The 15432-nt window shown below is 37.3% G+C and overlaps 1 protein-coding gene across 2 annotated transcripts in view; it reads right to left on the reverse strand.

The window, feature by feature from the left end:
* Nucleotides 1-463: 463 nt before the first annotated feature.
* The window catches only part of DOCK2 (dedicator of cytokinesis 2), a 197751-nt gene continuing 182782 nt past the window's right edge, over nt 464-15432 (reverse strand). For both annotated transcript variants that reach the window (XM_056348606.1, XM_056348605.1), the window contains exons 44-52: nt 14686-14772; nt 14218-14394; nt 12772-12855; nt 9610-9747; nt 7289-7416; nt 5366-5546; nt 3788-3908; nt 2639-2781; nt 464-1272 (exon numbers count right to left, since the gene is read on the reverse strand). In XM_056348606.1, the coding sequence (XP_056204581.1) occupies nt 1198-1272; nt 2639-2781; nt 3788-3908; nt 5366-5546; nt 7289-7416; nt 9610-9747; nt 12772-12855; nt 14218-14394; nt 14686-14772 (1134 nt within the window). In that variant the 3' untranslated portion in view covers nt 464-1197. The remainder of the gene's footprint in view (nt 1273-2638; nt 2782-3787; nt 3909-5365; nt 5547-7288; nt 7417-9609; nt 9748-12771; nt 12856-14217; nt 14395-14685; nt 14773-15432) is intronic.

Raw genomic sequence — 15432 nt, forward strand, 5'->3', positions numbered from 1 at the left:
TGATTCAAACACTCAGCAAGGAACAATTGCTTGTTCCTTTTGAATTCAATAACCTCCTTGTCTTTCCCATATCCACATAAATGGCAACAAGGCCAGTCTCCCATCCACAACACTATACATGGTCATATTTTATTTAATTAATATAAACCTATGTAGGTGTCTGAAACAAAGGGGTGAATGAAGGAAACTGATTACTCACCTTTTAGAAACCTTTATATTTGGATAACATACTTGCCTTTAGAAAGAACTGACAGGTTATAACAAGATCCCAAGATGCAGACCTGCAGTGCTGCCTAGCTGTGTGCTGATAAGGCACTATCTTCCAGCTCTACCTCACAAGTTGGAGAGACAAAGAAAATCAATTTTGAAAGTCTAAGACTTGGACTTTAGAATTCCATCGTATATTTCTAGTTATACAATGATATCTAGAGATTTCAGGGAGAAATGTTCAAGACAAATAAACCAAATTTTAAACATTTTATTGATGAACAGCAGAAAATGCAGCTTTTTTTAAAAATCATACCGCGGGATGTAATATCAATTTAATTTGTACACATGTAAATAAACTTTTGCACATATTTTCAACATAATAGCCGCTGTTCTGAAAATAACTCAGGTGTATGGTGTCACAGTCATGGACATCATCCTGAGAAAGACTGAGGATGCAGAGCAGTGTGGTGGGAGCAGCACAGGGATCTGAGGACTGTAAATCCAGCTACAGCCACAGAGGAAATTGTCAGTGGCTGTTTTGTGCTGAGGCATCTGTTGCCTTAGCTACACTGCCAGCAATAGTTTAAAGACAGCTGCAGCGTGTCTATACAAGCTACACAAAACTATGATTTCTATGCTCTTTGAAAAGAACAGAATGTGACTTACATTATATAGTAAGCATTACGGACGGCCTTTTAATACATCTTTCTTCCTAAGAGCAAGTTTTGTCACCAGGGAACACACGATACCCTTTGACCTGTATAACCAGAGGCTTGATAAACTTCTGTTCCAGGTCCTGGAGTATCTTCTTCAGATGTTATTCCCGTACCTGTATCATGAGTAACTTCGAGCCCATGAGTATTATTGTTCATATTCTCTGTTGGCCATCTATGTTATCAGTGCCTTTCTTCAGAGTTGACAGTCGTCTAAAATATGTATGTGTATATAATTATTTTCAGCTGAGAAGTGGTCTTGTAATAGAACAAATCACAGATCTGTAGAGGAAGATTTGAAATGGTGCTCCACAGACTGTTTTCCATCTTCTAGAACTTTGGAAATGCGCTGGGGGAAAAAAAAACCACAAAAACAAACAGAGTTCCATATGTTAAGATGACATCTGTATTAGATTCAGTAATAAGTATACTAATTACTAGGTTGTGGCCTAAAGCTGTGGCGAGAAAAAAAAAGATGTCCACCAAATCTTGGATATTTGCAATTATTTTGTCTGTCCTGCAAAACCTTAAACCTGCATTTAAACCTGTGCACGATTCCAATCACGCTGTGAAGCACTATACACATGTATTGTTAGATTTATTCAGTCCTTTTTCAGACATGTAAAAAAGGACATTTCATCCTTTGCTCTTTAGGTTGAGGTGAATGCATGAGATGCTGAAGAGCTGTTACTCCTGGGTCTGAACAGAACAAGTATGTGATAAACTGAATATCAGCAAAATCCTACAGACTTCAAATTAACAGGTTATTCTTGTTCCTGCCAGAAAAATCCCAAAATTATGAACACATCTAAATGCAGATTTTCCTAAAGAGTGCCTTTAAGGACCATAGAGCAACATCTATATTTAAAAAAAAACCTGCAGAAACTAATGGATGAAAATTAAACCTATTCACCAGAGGGGTGAAAAAAAAATATTTAAAAAAAATCAACCTTTGTTTTGAAAGATCAGCAAAAAGTTGACATGTAAAATATTACAAGTGCCACAGAATGCTTATGCAGTGTGCATATCAGCAGCTACCAGCATGTGCACTGTCACCCTCCAACTATCTGAAACAACAGAAAGACTTTAAAACCTTTGAATTTTCATATCTGCACTGAATATTAATTGTTTCCTTTCAAATACCAAATTAAATATAATAGTTTTAATTTTGTGAAATTTCTGCAGAAATCCGTGAACGTTTTCCTACATTAAATGAAGATAACCTGCTTTAGGCTGCAGTAACGTCTCCAGGGTAAGCCACAATTTCTACTTTCAAATAAGCAACTCTGACCTCAGAACTGCCTCACCCTGTGCGCGCTTTGCTATAGATGCTGTGCTGACCTTGCCCTGATGCTAGGGCTAGCTGCCCCATGTAATTAAACCGAACAAGAAACAATTAATTGCTTTCCTCTTTTGCTAATAAACGTGATCGAAAGCAAATGAGAGCAAAATCAGTCGGTCACACGAGACCTCTCGTGGTGCACGCGCGGAACTGCGTGCCGAGCCTGCCTCAAACGTGCAGCTGTACCTGTGCATTCCACAGAGCACGAGCAGAAGCAAATTTTTGCATCTCTATAGAGCATCCACTCCTCTCTCTGACGAGAGAAGTAATAAAAATTAAAATTGTGATTATTTTTTTAATGACATAATTTTCAGAGCATAGACTTTTTAAAGAGGTAACACTTTCTTCCCCACCCCCACCCCAGAGAACTTACCATTGTTTTAAATAGCTGGTTCACTTTCTTTTTTTTGAAGGTTTTCTTCTCACCATCTGAGGTGGAAGGAAACACTGGTTGACTCAACCTATGTGATGCAATTATTTCATCAGGTGCCACAGGGCAGACAGACAGAGTTAATCCTTTAAAAGAGAAACAGTGGTTGCACAAAACAAACCCACAAAAGGAGAGCCAAAGTGTAAGACAAAGCAGAATTCCACGCAACAAACTACTGCAGTTACTAGAAAGGAGACATTTTTAAACTATATCCTTAGAATACAAAAATAAGTATGGGGAAACACTAAAATTCATTACACTGAAACTGAAGAGTGAAAAAAAAAATGAACCAGTCTGGTCAAAGAAGAAAAAACCCAGATGCATGCATGAAAAAGAAGTGAGCTGTGACAGTCTGTTGGGTTGTGCAAAGTGTCCATTACAGGTATCTGGAAAGGCAGGGACAATGAGAGGGACAGATAAAGTAAGAAGCAGGATGTGATATGGAAGAAGTAGCAGGTAAAGAATATTGGAATAGGGCACATTTTCTCTTCACATCCTGGCTCAGAACTGAGTTCCACCTTCAGCTACACTTTCCTTTTCCGTATCACGCAGCTGTCAGTCTCCTCGTGGGCAGTTATGTTGTTTCCCTTCCCTCTTGCCGTGAGAGAGCCTTGTGAGATTCCTCTTGAATGTCAAAAGCAGAAGTTGAAACCCTACTATGGGCAACGTTTGGGGACATGCATCTGCCAAAGCAAAGCTCAGAGCATTTCCTCCTGTTTCAAACGCTGCCCTCAGCTGTGAGGGCAGACTGCAGGAGCCCATGCTTCTTGTAAGTGAGACCCTGCAAAGCCAGGGAGATGAATAAACCCTGCCTCTTTCAAAGCAGGGGGAATGCCCGCACTATGCAAAGGAAGCAAAATTCAGAGCTCCACAAGTAACACTGCCAGATTTTGCACGTTAGCACTAGGCAGCACAGTGTAACCAAGCAGGACCAGCAGTCCAGCTTCACAGGCTCAACACACACTTAAATTCTGATCTTTGGCACAGAGCCACACAGAGAGCTACCTGCCCTGCTTAGAACAGACCCTTTACTGCTGTTTTCTTGTAGTAATAAAGAACTGCAGAGGTCCCAGCTTACTGTAAGCAGCTTACCTGGGATCGTTGGCATAGAACGACTGACAGAACTCATCTGCTTGAGGACAGATGTTTTCTGAGGTGCCACTACATGTTCTGAGAGGTTGGTGTCACTCATGAACTCATATTTCCTTGACAGCTGTTTAATAAAAAAAAATATCATTACTGATGAACTACAACATGAGCAACAGAGATCTAAGCAAAATAATCTTTTGTGAAAAGCATAGAAGAAAATAAATAATAAGCAATCATGCCTAACCAGATTTCTTTATGGTTTTTTTTTCTGAGCCAACAATAAAAGTAACTTGAAGCAGTAGAATGGGTATCATATATAATACTACATACCCGGTAAAAACATGTAACAATTTTGCAGATGGTTTATAGCTAGATAAATATTTCTCATGCCACATAGAAAAAACCTTACGCTAAAAAATATAGGTAGAAGAGATTCTGTAATCTGGAACTCTAGGATGAGACTCCTACTGTGTCTTTGGAATAGTACCATCAGCCACCTCTGACTGTGATCTAGAAAGTAAAATGAAGTTTTGAAAACATTTTCCCGTATTGAATTAACATAACCAGCTTGGCTGCTGTGAGACTTGTCACTATTTTTCTGAAGCAAAAGAAAATCCTGTAACTCAATATGCAGTGAGATTCCCATAGTTAGGTGTATGTGTTATCTAATCTAACCAAAAGATAAAGGCGTTGCTTATTTTTATACATTAATGCTTCTCAGAGCATGACTGTGCTTTGTATCTCTCTTTTGCTTGAGGACACGTGGTGTAAGACAATCATAGTCCTCCATAAAATTCTCCTTGTTTCCCAAAAGAACCTTAGCTTTCTACTGAATTCACTCGGCCTTTGACAATTCCTCCAAATTTTTTTCATTCTATTATTGCCTCGCATTTTAATTTAGATAGGGCTTGTATATCAAAGGACATCTTTCAATTATTTTTATTATTATTTCTTTTTATACTAAAAGAAGAAAAGTCTCCTGAGAATTTAAGTACCCCCAGAAAAACCTCCCATCAAACCTCAATGTCAGTTATATAAGTCATTCTAATGATCTAGCAGTGCAATAAAAGCACTCAGATGATCTATGGAGCGAGAGATGCCAGTGCTTCCAAACCTCAGTCTGGCACCGTTTAAGGAGCGCTGTTTGCAATCTTGCAATTTCCTAACAGCTGCATGTTCCACAACAAGGTACAAAATGTACAAGGCTCATCACTTTTGAAATAGCCCTGACTGCAAGGAGCTGCCGTGGAATGTCAGCACAGTCAATTGCCTCTCCACAGGAAAGCTAGCTTAACCCTCCCAGCACAGTACTCCATTTGAAGCTAACCAAGTTTCAGAATTTGCAGTTTCAGGGCTATATTATCTGTCATCATAAACAAGTGGAGATGTTCTGATTTTGCCACTGATTTGTTTCCTCTTCAGCATCTTGCAGCAGGTTTCATTCATGACAGGGCAGATCATCTCTGCATCCTGCATATTCCCCTTTATGGCAAGCTGGCATTCTTTATGGTATCTTTTTCCTAAGCAAAGGAGTAATGTCTTTTTTTTTAGGGATTATAAAAGGCTACTTCAGTGACATACACATTTCATGTCAGAGATAGAAATATCAGGTGCTGTCTTCTCATCAGCAAACACCACACTGCTTCTTTTTGTTCTTTTTTTGGACCTTCTCATCTTTACTTCAGGGTGAGGATTAATTTGTGGAGCAGTCTCCTCTGATTCTGCTTTTACTTGCTTTGGTAGCACTACTTCCAGATCAAAGCTGCAGGAGAAAAAGAAAAAAGTACAAGTTGCTGAGTGGGATTTTAAAAGCCACTGGTATTCTGATGTCATTTCCCCATTAAATATAAATGCAGGTCATCTATTCCTTTGACTTTCGATGCAGCCTTGCAAACCATTGCTGGCAACTGTAGATACCTTCAGGTATAAGATGCCTTCAGGAGGTATAATGTCACCTTAAAACATTGCAAAGAATGTAAAATATTAACAGGAGTGAAAAACCCTTTTTAAAGATTTGTGCATTAGCATAAGAACCTAAACTAAACAGTTAGAGCTCTTATGGCAAGTTCATGTGTGGTGCTGGTGCTGGAAGAAAACATGCTATTTTGGTTGTTGAAAACAGTAGAACAGAGTATTACTATTTATTGTCGTGTTTTAAATGCATCCTCCTATTTATTTCACCATATTGGACAACAATGTGTATACACAGTGATTAAAAAAAATAATAATAAAATCTCCCTTCTGTCTTCCTCTAGTTTTTACAGTTTAAGAAATGGGCTATTTTTTCATTTAAAACAACAACAACCACCAAACCAAAACAAAAACAACCAAAACCAAACCAAAAACCCCCACCAAATAAAAAATATTAAATAGGTGCTGGCTTTATTCTCTTCTTTGCTGGTGTAATTAGCCTATTGAACATGAGGCTGAACTTATTTTGAACATAAAAATTGATAAATCAAGTAGTATGGTGAATTTGTTGACCCATGCTTCCTAGAAACAAATGAGCATCATAAGAACTAAAAATAGGTGCATGACTGAGCTGGTTAAATGTTGGCTGGTTCCACAGGAGGTGTCCTGCTTTACTAGAGACGTGGGGCTGGCAGATGTGACACAGCTCATGTTTGTGTGCTACAGCCTTCCTGTCCTGGGTGGAAGCTGAGGGGCAGGAAGAGCAGCCTGGGACACCTCATAATGTATGATACTACATATCTTTGTTAGACATCTCAGAAAAATTAAGTAAAAAAACAATGAACTGACAGTCAAGCATGCAATATACAGGGATATCTTCAGAAGAAACACTTCCAAGTTAGTTACACACCTTTGGACTATTTAATTTTTAAAAGTGAACTACTCAAAAAGGAAGATCAGATGTTTAAAGAACAGTGGCCACCAAGATGAATTTTATATGCACCTTGTTTGGGAAGAAGTCCTAAGTGTCCCAAGGATAATTTACAAAGTGACCAAAACCATTTGTGGATGAAAAAGCTAGTCAATATACCTATACATGTTCTCTCAAACTTAAAAGTCTCTATGTTTCCCAGTGCTGCAGTTAAAGCATATTAGGCAAAGTATTTCACGTTACAACAGACTTTACTGGTATGTCCCACCTCCTTACTTGTAAGTTTGTAAAGGCTGTCCTCTTCCTTTCCAATTTTTAGAAGCAAAAAGATGCTAATTAAGTTAAAAGAAAAACTTGCAAAACCCCCAGGATCTTTGTATTTTTTGAAATGTCATTTACATTTTAAAATACTTGGTTTATGAAAATGAAATGCCACTTTTTTCAGTGAAAGTCGAGTATATTTTGTCTATTAAGGTTGAAACACTGTAGCTTTAAGCCTGGAGGAAGTAATAGGTACAGTTAAAAATAATGTTGGCATAGTCTGAAGAGACTGCTAGTGGTCTTTGTGCTTGAATGCCTTTTTTTAAATCTTTTAGTTTCATTCCATGAAACTACTAAGAAACCAGGTCTGAAAGAAAATTTGTTTTGTATTCATAACCAACCTTTCTGAAGCAATTTTGTTTGGAGTACTGCAGTCCGAATTCATGGATGTCAGTGAAATAACTGATAGCTGACGGTAGGATCTCAGCATTGATCTTGGCCGTCCCACTCTCTTGTCGTCAAAATCTGGCTATAGGATGGAAAGGAGAAACACGTTCTACCAAACAACTTTGTGTGAACCTAATTCATCCCTTTTCATTAGGTCTTGAAGATGGCACAGGTGTTTTAACATTTGGCATGAAAGCAGTTGTTTACTACCATTAATTACTGTGATTGTATCTTCTGTGGGCATGCACTCTTACTCTAAGGCCTCCCAAACTCAATGATACAGTGAGTAGCTAAGTAGACTACAACTGACATAATTAACTGTATGTTTGAAAAAGAAATCAAGAGAAACAGTGTCTGCTGATCTTATTTTGAACAGACCTGAGGCACACCATTGAAGTACTTGCTTGGGCAAATAGATTTAGTTAGTCCTTGCTCCAAGACGCTAAGCCTGCTCCATCTTCAATACATCAGCTTCTGCCATCTTTACATGTTAATATATCCTTTTTTAACTATATGTTTGCAACCTTTGGAGAAAATTAATATTTCTTTAATAGCTAGCCAGGAGGAACAGGAGGATTCTCTAGGTCATCAGGTATCCATGTTGCACAATGCCGTATAGGCCGCAGCACCTCTCTCTGCAAAGCCTGAGGTTAACACCTTCTGCAGTGGAAGGAGGAAAAGGACGTGACACTCCAAATCTTCTTGAAGAAGATTTAGCTATCACACTGAAAGTATTCAGCTTAGCGTTGATGGTTATTCAGGCCTTGCAGCCTGGGACAAAGTTAACTGAAACAATCTGACTTATTTTCAAATGCTTTTCTGTTACTCTTGTTAACAAGGTGGCGACAAGGATCACATTTCTTGGATAATTCTAGAACTGTTTTATTTCTTCAGGGGAGACTTCCGGGATCTAAAACCTCTCTTTTTCTGTTCAATTACTTCCTGGGATGGGCATGCCTCCCCCTAGTTAGCTCATCACAGTGTCATGACACGAGGGAGGTTTTTGAGAATCTCCCAGTGTATGCATACCATAAACTACTTTTCCAGCCTACTTCAATTTCTATCCTATAAAAAACATGTGAACAACTTTAAAAAGTATTTCATATTAAAGCACAGGTTTTTGTTATTATCCAGAAAATATTAAACAATTGTGTGTAATTCCATATGCCAAATTCCCAGATACTTTGCTTCTGATGTCATTGCTCACTAAGACTCTGATATCTAGCAGAGAACTTGGAAAAATTTGTAGTTGCAAGAATTATTTTGAAGTGTTTTGCAATGAGTTTACATGCTGCTTATCCTTTGAATGGCCAGAATCTTGTAATAAAGACACAACAGCAGCATAACTTCTTTTTTTTTTTTTTCCCTCCTTCTTTGCTGTTAATAAAAAAGCTCAGGCCAGCCACCAGGGAGTCAAACATGGTATAATGGCAGTTTTAAATAGTGGGGGTTTTAAGTGCTGATCTGTAAGAGTGCTGAGGGGTTCAAGTGTTAGGCAAGATTGCTAATTGTGGATTACAGCCTCTTTAGTATTGCAAGGATGGTGGCATGGGACTGAAAGTAAGGAAAACATACTGAAATAAATATGTAATATTTTCATCATATAGGTGTGTAACACAACACAATATCCAAAACTGAGGTTCAAAACTAGCTGTTTCTTCTATGGCAAGAGAAATAAATCCATTTATAAAATTATCAATGCTCAAAGCAACAACATAAAAGAATTTCAAAAGCAACTGGTGTTTAATCACAAAACAAAACATCATTGTTACTAGCCTGCAGAAGCTCAGATAGACTATTTTATTCAAGAATTGTCTGGAGAGTTTGCGTTTAGAAGCTATCCTTCAATTCCCATATATTGCAGTTCGGTCTCAACTAATATTTATGGTATTATACACATGGTAGGTTTTACTTCACAACACAGCTGGAATTGGCTAGCACAGGGAGACATCAATTGCAGATCAAAGCCCTAAGCCACTAAGAAAAATTACAAAGAGAAGAAACATGAGAATTTGCTTTCACTTCCTTAATAAGGCAGAAAAGAATTGCAACTTTTAATAGACATAATAAAACACTACAAATCTTCCAGAATGAGGAATATTTGATAAGTCAGAGAAATGAATCAACTCTTTGACTATAAAACTCAGGTCCTACTACCTTCAGATCACAAGAAAACCCACAGGCAACAAAAGTTTACTATGTGCTTTCGTTTAGAAGAACAAGGTGCGTATTAAGTAAAGAGAAATTGCAGCAGAGGTTAAAAGGAGAGCAGTACCAATTCTCTGGCTCCATACTGTTTTTCCACTTTGACTTTTAAATGCTTGAAACATTCCTCCATACGGTCATGGAAAGGACGAAGATTATCAGAAACTCTTCTTTCATGAATTTTAATTCCAGCCCCAAGGAAAGGTATCTTAAAGAGGGAAAAAAAAGGAAAAAAAAAAAAAAAAAGAGAGAATATTAAACCGAGTCTGACAACCCCTCTAGCTCCATTTACAGTACCTGCTAAGTCAACTGCAAAACTCCTACTGTGATTTGCAAAAAAAGATTTGTTGGTTGATCTCAGATTTTAGCAGAATCTACAAGATGGAAAGGCTCTTGAAAAATGGGCTTTCTTAGTCCATTTTTGAAGAATGTTGGCTGCCTCATAGTGACCGCTTTCTCTCTTCAATGTATTTTAATGTTAATCCCTTATGAGAATAAACACACCATGTGAGAGTTTAAAAAATTCTTAGACTACTGGCCCACCCGCTTATGAAAGTGCCTGCCCAGTGGACTCCAGGCAGACAGTTTTAACTTCACTTTCAAATGGAAGATTGAGTGACTGGAAAAGGTTCAAATCAATCTACTGGGGGCTTAATCACGTGATCACTTCGACAATTGCTGCAGCAATTTAATATGTTAGTATCTGGTTACTGAAGGTGTCCTTTTCCTTTGTCCTTTATAAATTAATGCTTCAATACGAAAAATGAACAACTCAAGCCATGAACAGAAGCAGCTTGCACTAACCAGGCTGACTTTGCTCAGTTTTACCCCTGCACTTCTCTTTTTTGCCACTCATCCTTTAGGCTGGGATCAGTGACAAGTAGCCAAAGGGGTTAAGACCTCTGATTCTTCCTACTAGAATTAAAAGAAGGTACATAATATAATTTTTTAAACTGGGGCGAGGGATGGAGAAGTACAGTTATGGGTACTTACTTCCTAAAAGGATTAACACCTGATAAAAAGGTTAGGAAAAGGTCTATCTGTTCATTAAATATCTCCCTCTAATTTCTTAAAAATAATAATAATCTTTCTCCTTTGTCAGAAGAAATGCCTTGCTTACCAAATAAATAAAAAAAAAAAAAGAAAAAAAAATATTAAGTGAATATGACGGTAATACTACTCTTATAATCCCTTCCTTACAATGTTTTCCTTTCCTATTACATTGCTACTATCACGTTTGCTCCTATATTAGTGTAATAATATCCAGTTAAAAGCAAAAAAGACGGATCTTTATCTTTAAAGATTATGGACAGCACACTTAGAAATGCTGTTTAATTAATAATAAATGTATTCACAACAAGAAACTTTTGTACTGCTTCTCTTTAAAATATAAAGAGATTGCATTACTTTTCAGTCTTTGAAGATGGTGATTTATGAAACTTACGCAACGTACTTTTAGCAACCTTCTGCTTGTGACCTTTTCCAACAGCTCTACCATTGACTTCGAGCGATGTTGCATTAATGTTTGGGGCTTCCTTTTTGTGTTCTGACCCTATGAATACTATAACACTGTATATATCGATCCACGCACTGACTTTATCATATTTTATGGAAGCTCAATTTCAATATAACTTTTAAAAACATGATATTAAAGCCCTTCTAGTACAGACAGATCTGTTTGTCCTCTTTAGAGGGACTTACAGGGATAGATAGCCATAAATTACCATTTTATTTCCTAAGGCCAGATGGTATTATGGTCTGTATAAGTATACCATTATATCCAGAGTACTTCTGATGGTCAGAAAGCAACCATATACAGAGCCTGTGGTGGACAACAATGCAGAGGAAAGTTGTAAAGGTTGGTGACTCAAACTAATAACCAAATTAAGATGAATCAAAATGAAACAGGAAAAATCTTCAAACACATTAAGAAAATAGTATAAAAAATTGCATTAAAACTATTTGGAAGACTCATTTCAAGGCTGAGAGAGGAATAAATGGTTAATTCTTCCTGTCTCTCATCTACAAAACAGAGATAGAATCATAGAGTCATGAAACAGATTGGGTTGGAAGGGACCTTTACAGGTCACCTGGTGCATCCCCCTGCAATGAGCTGGGACACCTGCAACTAGACCAGGTTGCTCAGAGCCCACCCAACCTGGACTTGAATGTTTCCAGGGACGGGGGACAGGGCATCTAATGCAAGAACTGTCCCCCTCCCCCTTGCCCCTCCCCCCCCCCCCCCCAACAACAGTGAATAGCCACCTCTAGGGAAGAGTTACTTCCCAAGAGAATATCTGATATTTGCAGGTGCTTGTTTTCCCAGAAGTTCATGAAGTCCTTATGACTTCTTGTCACGCTGTCAGTTTTATCTCCAGATACACAACCTGAGTGTGAAATCCTGTCCCTTTTAACCATAAATGTAGCCCACTACATGTGGGTTCTGATAAACCAAATTATGTGTTCTACAAAGTACTTTTTTGGTCAACTATTTTCCCTGGGACATAAGGAGATATATGGGTAATTCCCCTGATTTGGGTAGTGTTTCATCTAACTCTTAACAGATACTATAATGATGATATATGCCTCAGGAAATACGGTGTTATTTTTGTAATTAAGCAATTTCTCTGGTTTAGGCACAGATTTTAAAAAAACTTGAAGGACAGCATTGCTTAGGTCCCCAAGAACATTTTATCACATACTACATCAGAGGGTAAGGAACTATTGCTGTGCTGTTTTGTCAGTCATCTTAGTGTGTTAGTAATGGAATGCATGCTTCCTTTTAGGCACATTAAAATTGAAAGGGTTGAAGTCCTTTTTCCTACTTAAGGGAAACTATTCATATCTAAATAGGATAATAAATAGATGGTCATTTACAACTATACATACTCTAAAATGGAAGATTTAGCCTGAGAGAATATTTTACTATGAGTCCCATTAAAAAACAAACAAACAAACACACACCAAAAAACAAAAAACACCCTGCAAATTCATTCCAGAGCTAGACAAGAAGTTTGTAATAAGAATCTTCATAACCTTCTAACCCTCCCTGCTTTGGGGAAACTATAAAAAAAACACACCAAAACAAAACACGAAAATCAAACAAAACCCAAAACCAACCAGTAAAAATGACAGTCATCTAAGCGCTATGTTCTCCTGCTCCTGCTAGAAAGGAACAGAAAAAAGGAATAGCTGATGAAGCCTCAGATGACTGTTTTCAGTAAGAAATTACCTGCCAAGCAATTAGATCTTTGAGTCTATTCAGCTTTTCTTGATCCTCTGGATGGTCCCTGATATATTCTTCTGTAAAGAAAGCCTGAGATAAAAAATAAAAAAAAATCAGTCCATCGCTTTGACAGGTAAAGAATGCAGTGATTACTCCACTGACTCTAGGTTGTGACTGTGATATTGGTCATCAAATACGAGACATACAAATGCTCCTTAACCAAATACTGCTGGTGATAATTCCTTACTATATCAGTTGAGAACTGAGGTGCTCTTTTTTGTTCAAATTTAGTCAGTCTTTACCCAACACTTCTGAGTTTGAGACCCTTACCATGAAACCTGATTACTGTTTTATTAAGCTTGCACTGAAACGAAAAAGGCACAAATTTGGAGTATCATGATTTACACTGATAAATTATCGTTTTATTCAAGTACCTTACTTACTGACATTAGCCAGTGTTACACAATAAGGGAATTCAACTCTGTCGTAGATAAGCAGTCAGAAACTGCACACACACTGCCTTTCACTGCCCAAAGGTTCCCCCCCCCCCCCTCGGATATGAAAGAAGAATGTAGCTAAATAGTATCTAACAATATCCGTGACTGCCAAATATCTAAAAAATGGTATTTTAGGACTAACATAGCATAAGCCATACTCCTCCAGAATATGCCATGCTTACCACATATAATTTATGCGTGTATGTATATACACACATATATATGGGGTCTTTTCAACACTCTCTGAGTCTACCTGACATGCTGAGCCTACTTGAGCATGGCACGTGTTTTCCATAAGGAAATGGCAGGCAGAAATAATTGAACTCCACGGCTGTGGGGTACCCCCACATTTATTTTCATCCCCAAAATATAATTAGTAATTTAGAGTTTAAATTTATATAAGCTTTTAACATTCCAGCTTTCTCTCCCACCCCACCTTCACAAGGTAGCCTTAGGGACAAATATTCTACAGTTCAGTTCTTCAAGACATTCCATTTTCCTTGTATTACCAGAACAGTTTTTATTTGTATTGCCATTTTTTAACAACAAACCCTGCTATACAGAATGGCTGCAGTTACTGGGAAAACCTGATGACAGCTTAGTTGATAACCCACATCTGAATACTCTAGACCTACTGTAGGATAAACTTGATTCATTTAATTCAGATCAAATTCTTTGATGTGAGAGCACCTATTTCATTACAAAAGGGGTACCATGTCTCACGTGTATATGAAAACCCTTAACACAGTAATTAATTTTGAGCTTCAATTACTCTAGTCTGTAGTTTCTGCTTTCAAAGACAAATGTCACCACAATATGAGGATCTCTTTATCAGTGGAGTTATGTCTTTCATATTCCCAGCCCACATTTCACTGCCAGTTTGAACAAAGGACCTGGGAGGATTATTAAATAATGTATCTGAATATGTTCTTTGCGTTGACTTAAAAGCTCTTACCTTCTCATATTTAGCAAAGCCACCCATAACAGCTGGATCAACAATTCCGTTCAGAAGCATAGAAAGTGGATTAATAGGAAGGTTCTCATCATTCTGGTATTGGTTAATCATCATCAAAATTTTTTCATTTGTCATGGACATCGTTTCAATAGCATTCTCTAAAGGACTAATTGTAGTCTATAAAGAAAGAAAAGACTTTTAAGGTTTATAAACATATTAAAAGGTATTTTTGGTTTTATAAAATTTCACATATATTAACCAACAGAGATTTGTTAATTTCTCTCAGGACTTTATAAATTAGATGTAAAATATATTGATCCTATTAATACAAAGGTAAAACAGAAGTAATAATAGCTTTGTATACATAAAAATAAGTAAATAACAAGTGTGATAAATTTGAAAACTATTTTGTGCATGGGGATTCATATAGATACAAGTTTTACAGGTTCTTGGCATGGTGATACACACCTGTGACATGGAGACAACCTCAAACCATCGTAAAATTCCAGGAAGTTTGTATGCTGTAACAAACGATGTTCTCTCAATCCACATAGACTATTAAAAAAAACATAGCAGGGAGAAAATTATACTTCAGGATTTAAACTTTAATCTTTTCTGCCTTCTGAAATATCAGAGTGAAAAGAATGTAGATGGAAAACATATGAACACTTTTGCATGAAAGGACACTGCAAAATTAATCTAGCACAGCAATTTGCACAAATAATTTTTCCGATTTCAGATTAGGTCATTTTTAGGCACAAAGCCTGCACAAAGCAGAGGAAAAAGAAAATTGCCCTTGAATCTTTTAGTATCTAATCCTATTTTTGCCGTCACAGATTGAATGACTATGACTAAATGACCTGTTCTCACTTCTACCCAATTACTTCCCAAATGTATTTCTGCAATGAAAAGCAGTGATAGCCCAATAATAAGTTGCCAGCATTCTCTCCCCGCCCCCCCCTTTTTTTTTCCTCTTTAAACAAGACTAGCTGCTGGGCTTTTAAAATGCCACTAGTTCATTTACACTACTGCTGCTTATTGTACCAGTATCCGTTGACCTAAACTGCCAGTACTGAGAAACATAACAATGATTGCAATGAAGACATAGTCCAACTATCCCCATTTTCCACGTATCTGAAGTAACCATGCGTATTATCTATTGTCATCAGCAATGAAAACATTAACGATTTAATTTTTGTAAAACCATTTAAAGGT

Source organism: Falco biarmicus, chromosome 8, assembly GCF_023638135.1.
Source record: "Falco biarmicus isolate bFalBia1 chromosome 8, bFalBia1.pri, whole genome shotgun sequence".
Taxonomy (NCBI): Eukaryota; Metazoa; Chordata; class Aves; order Falconiformes; family Falconidae; genus Falco; species Falco biarmicus.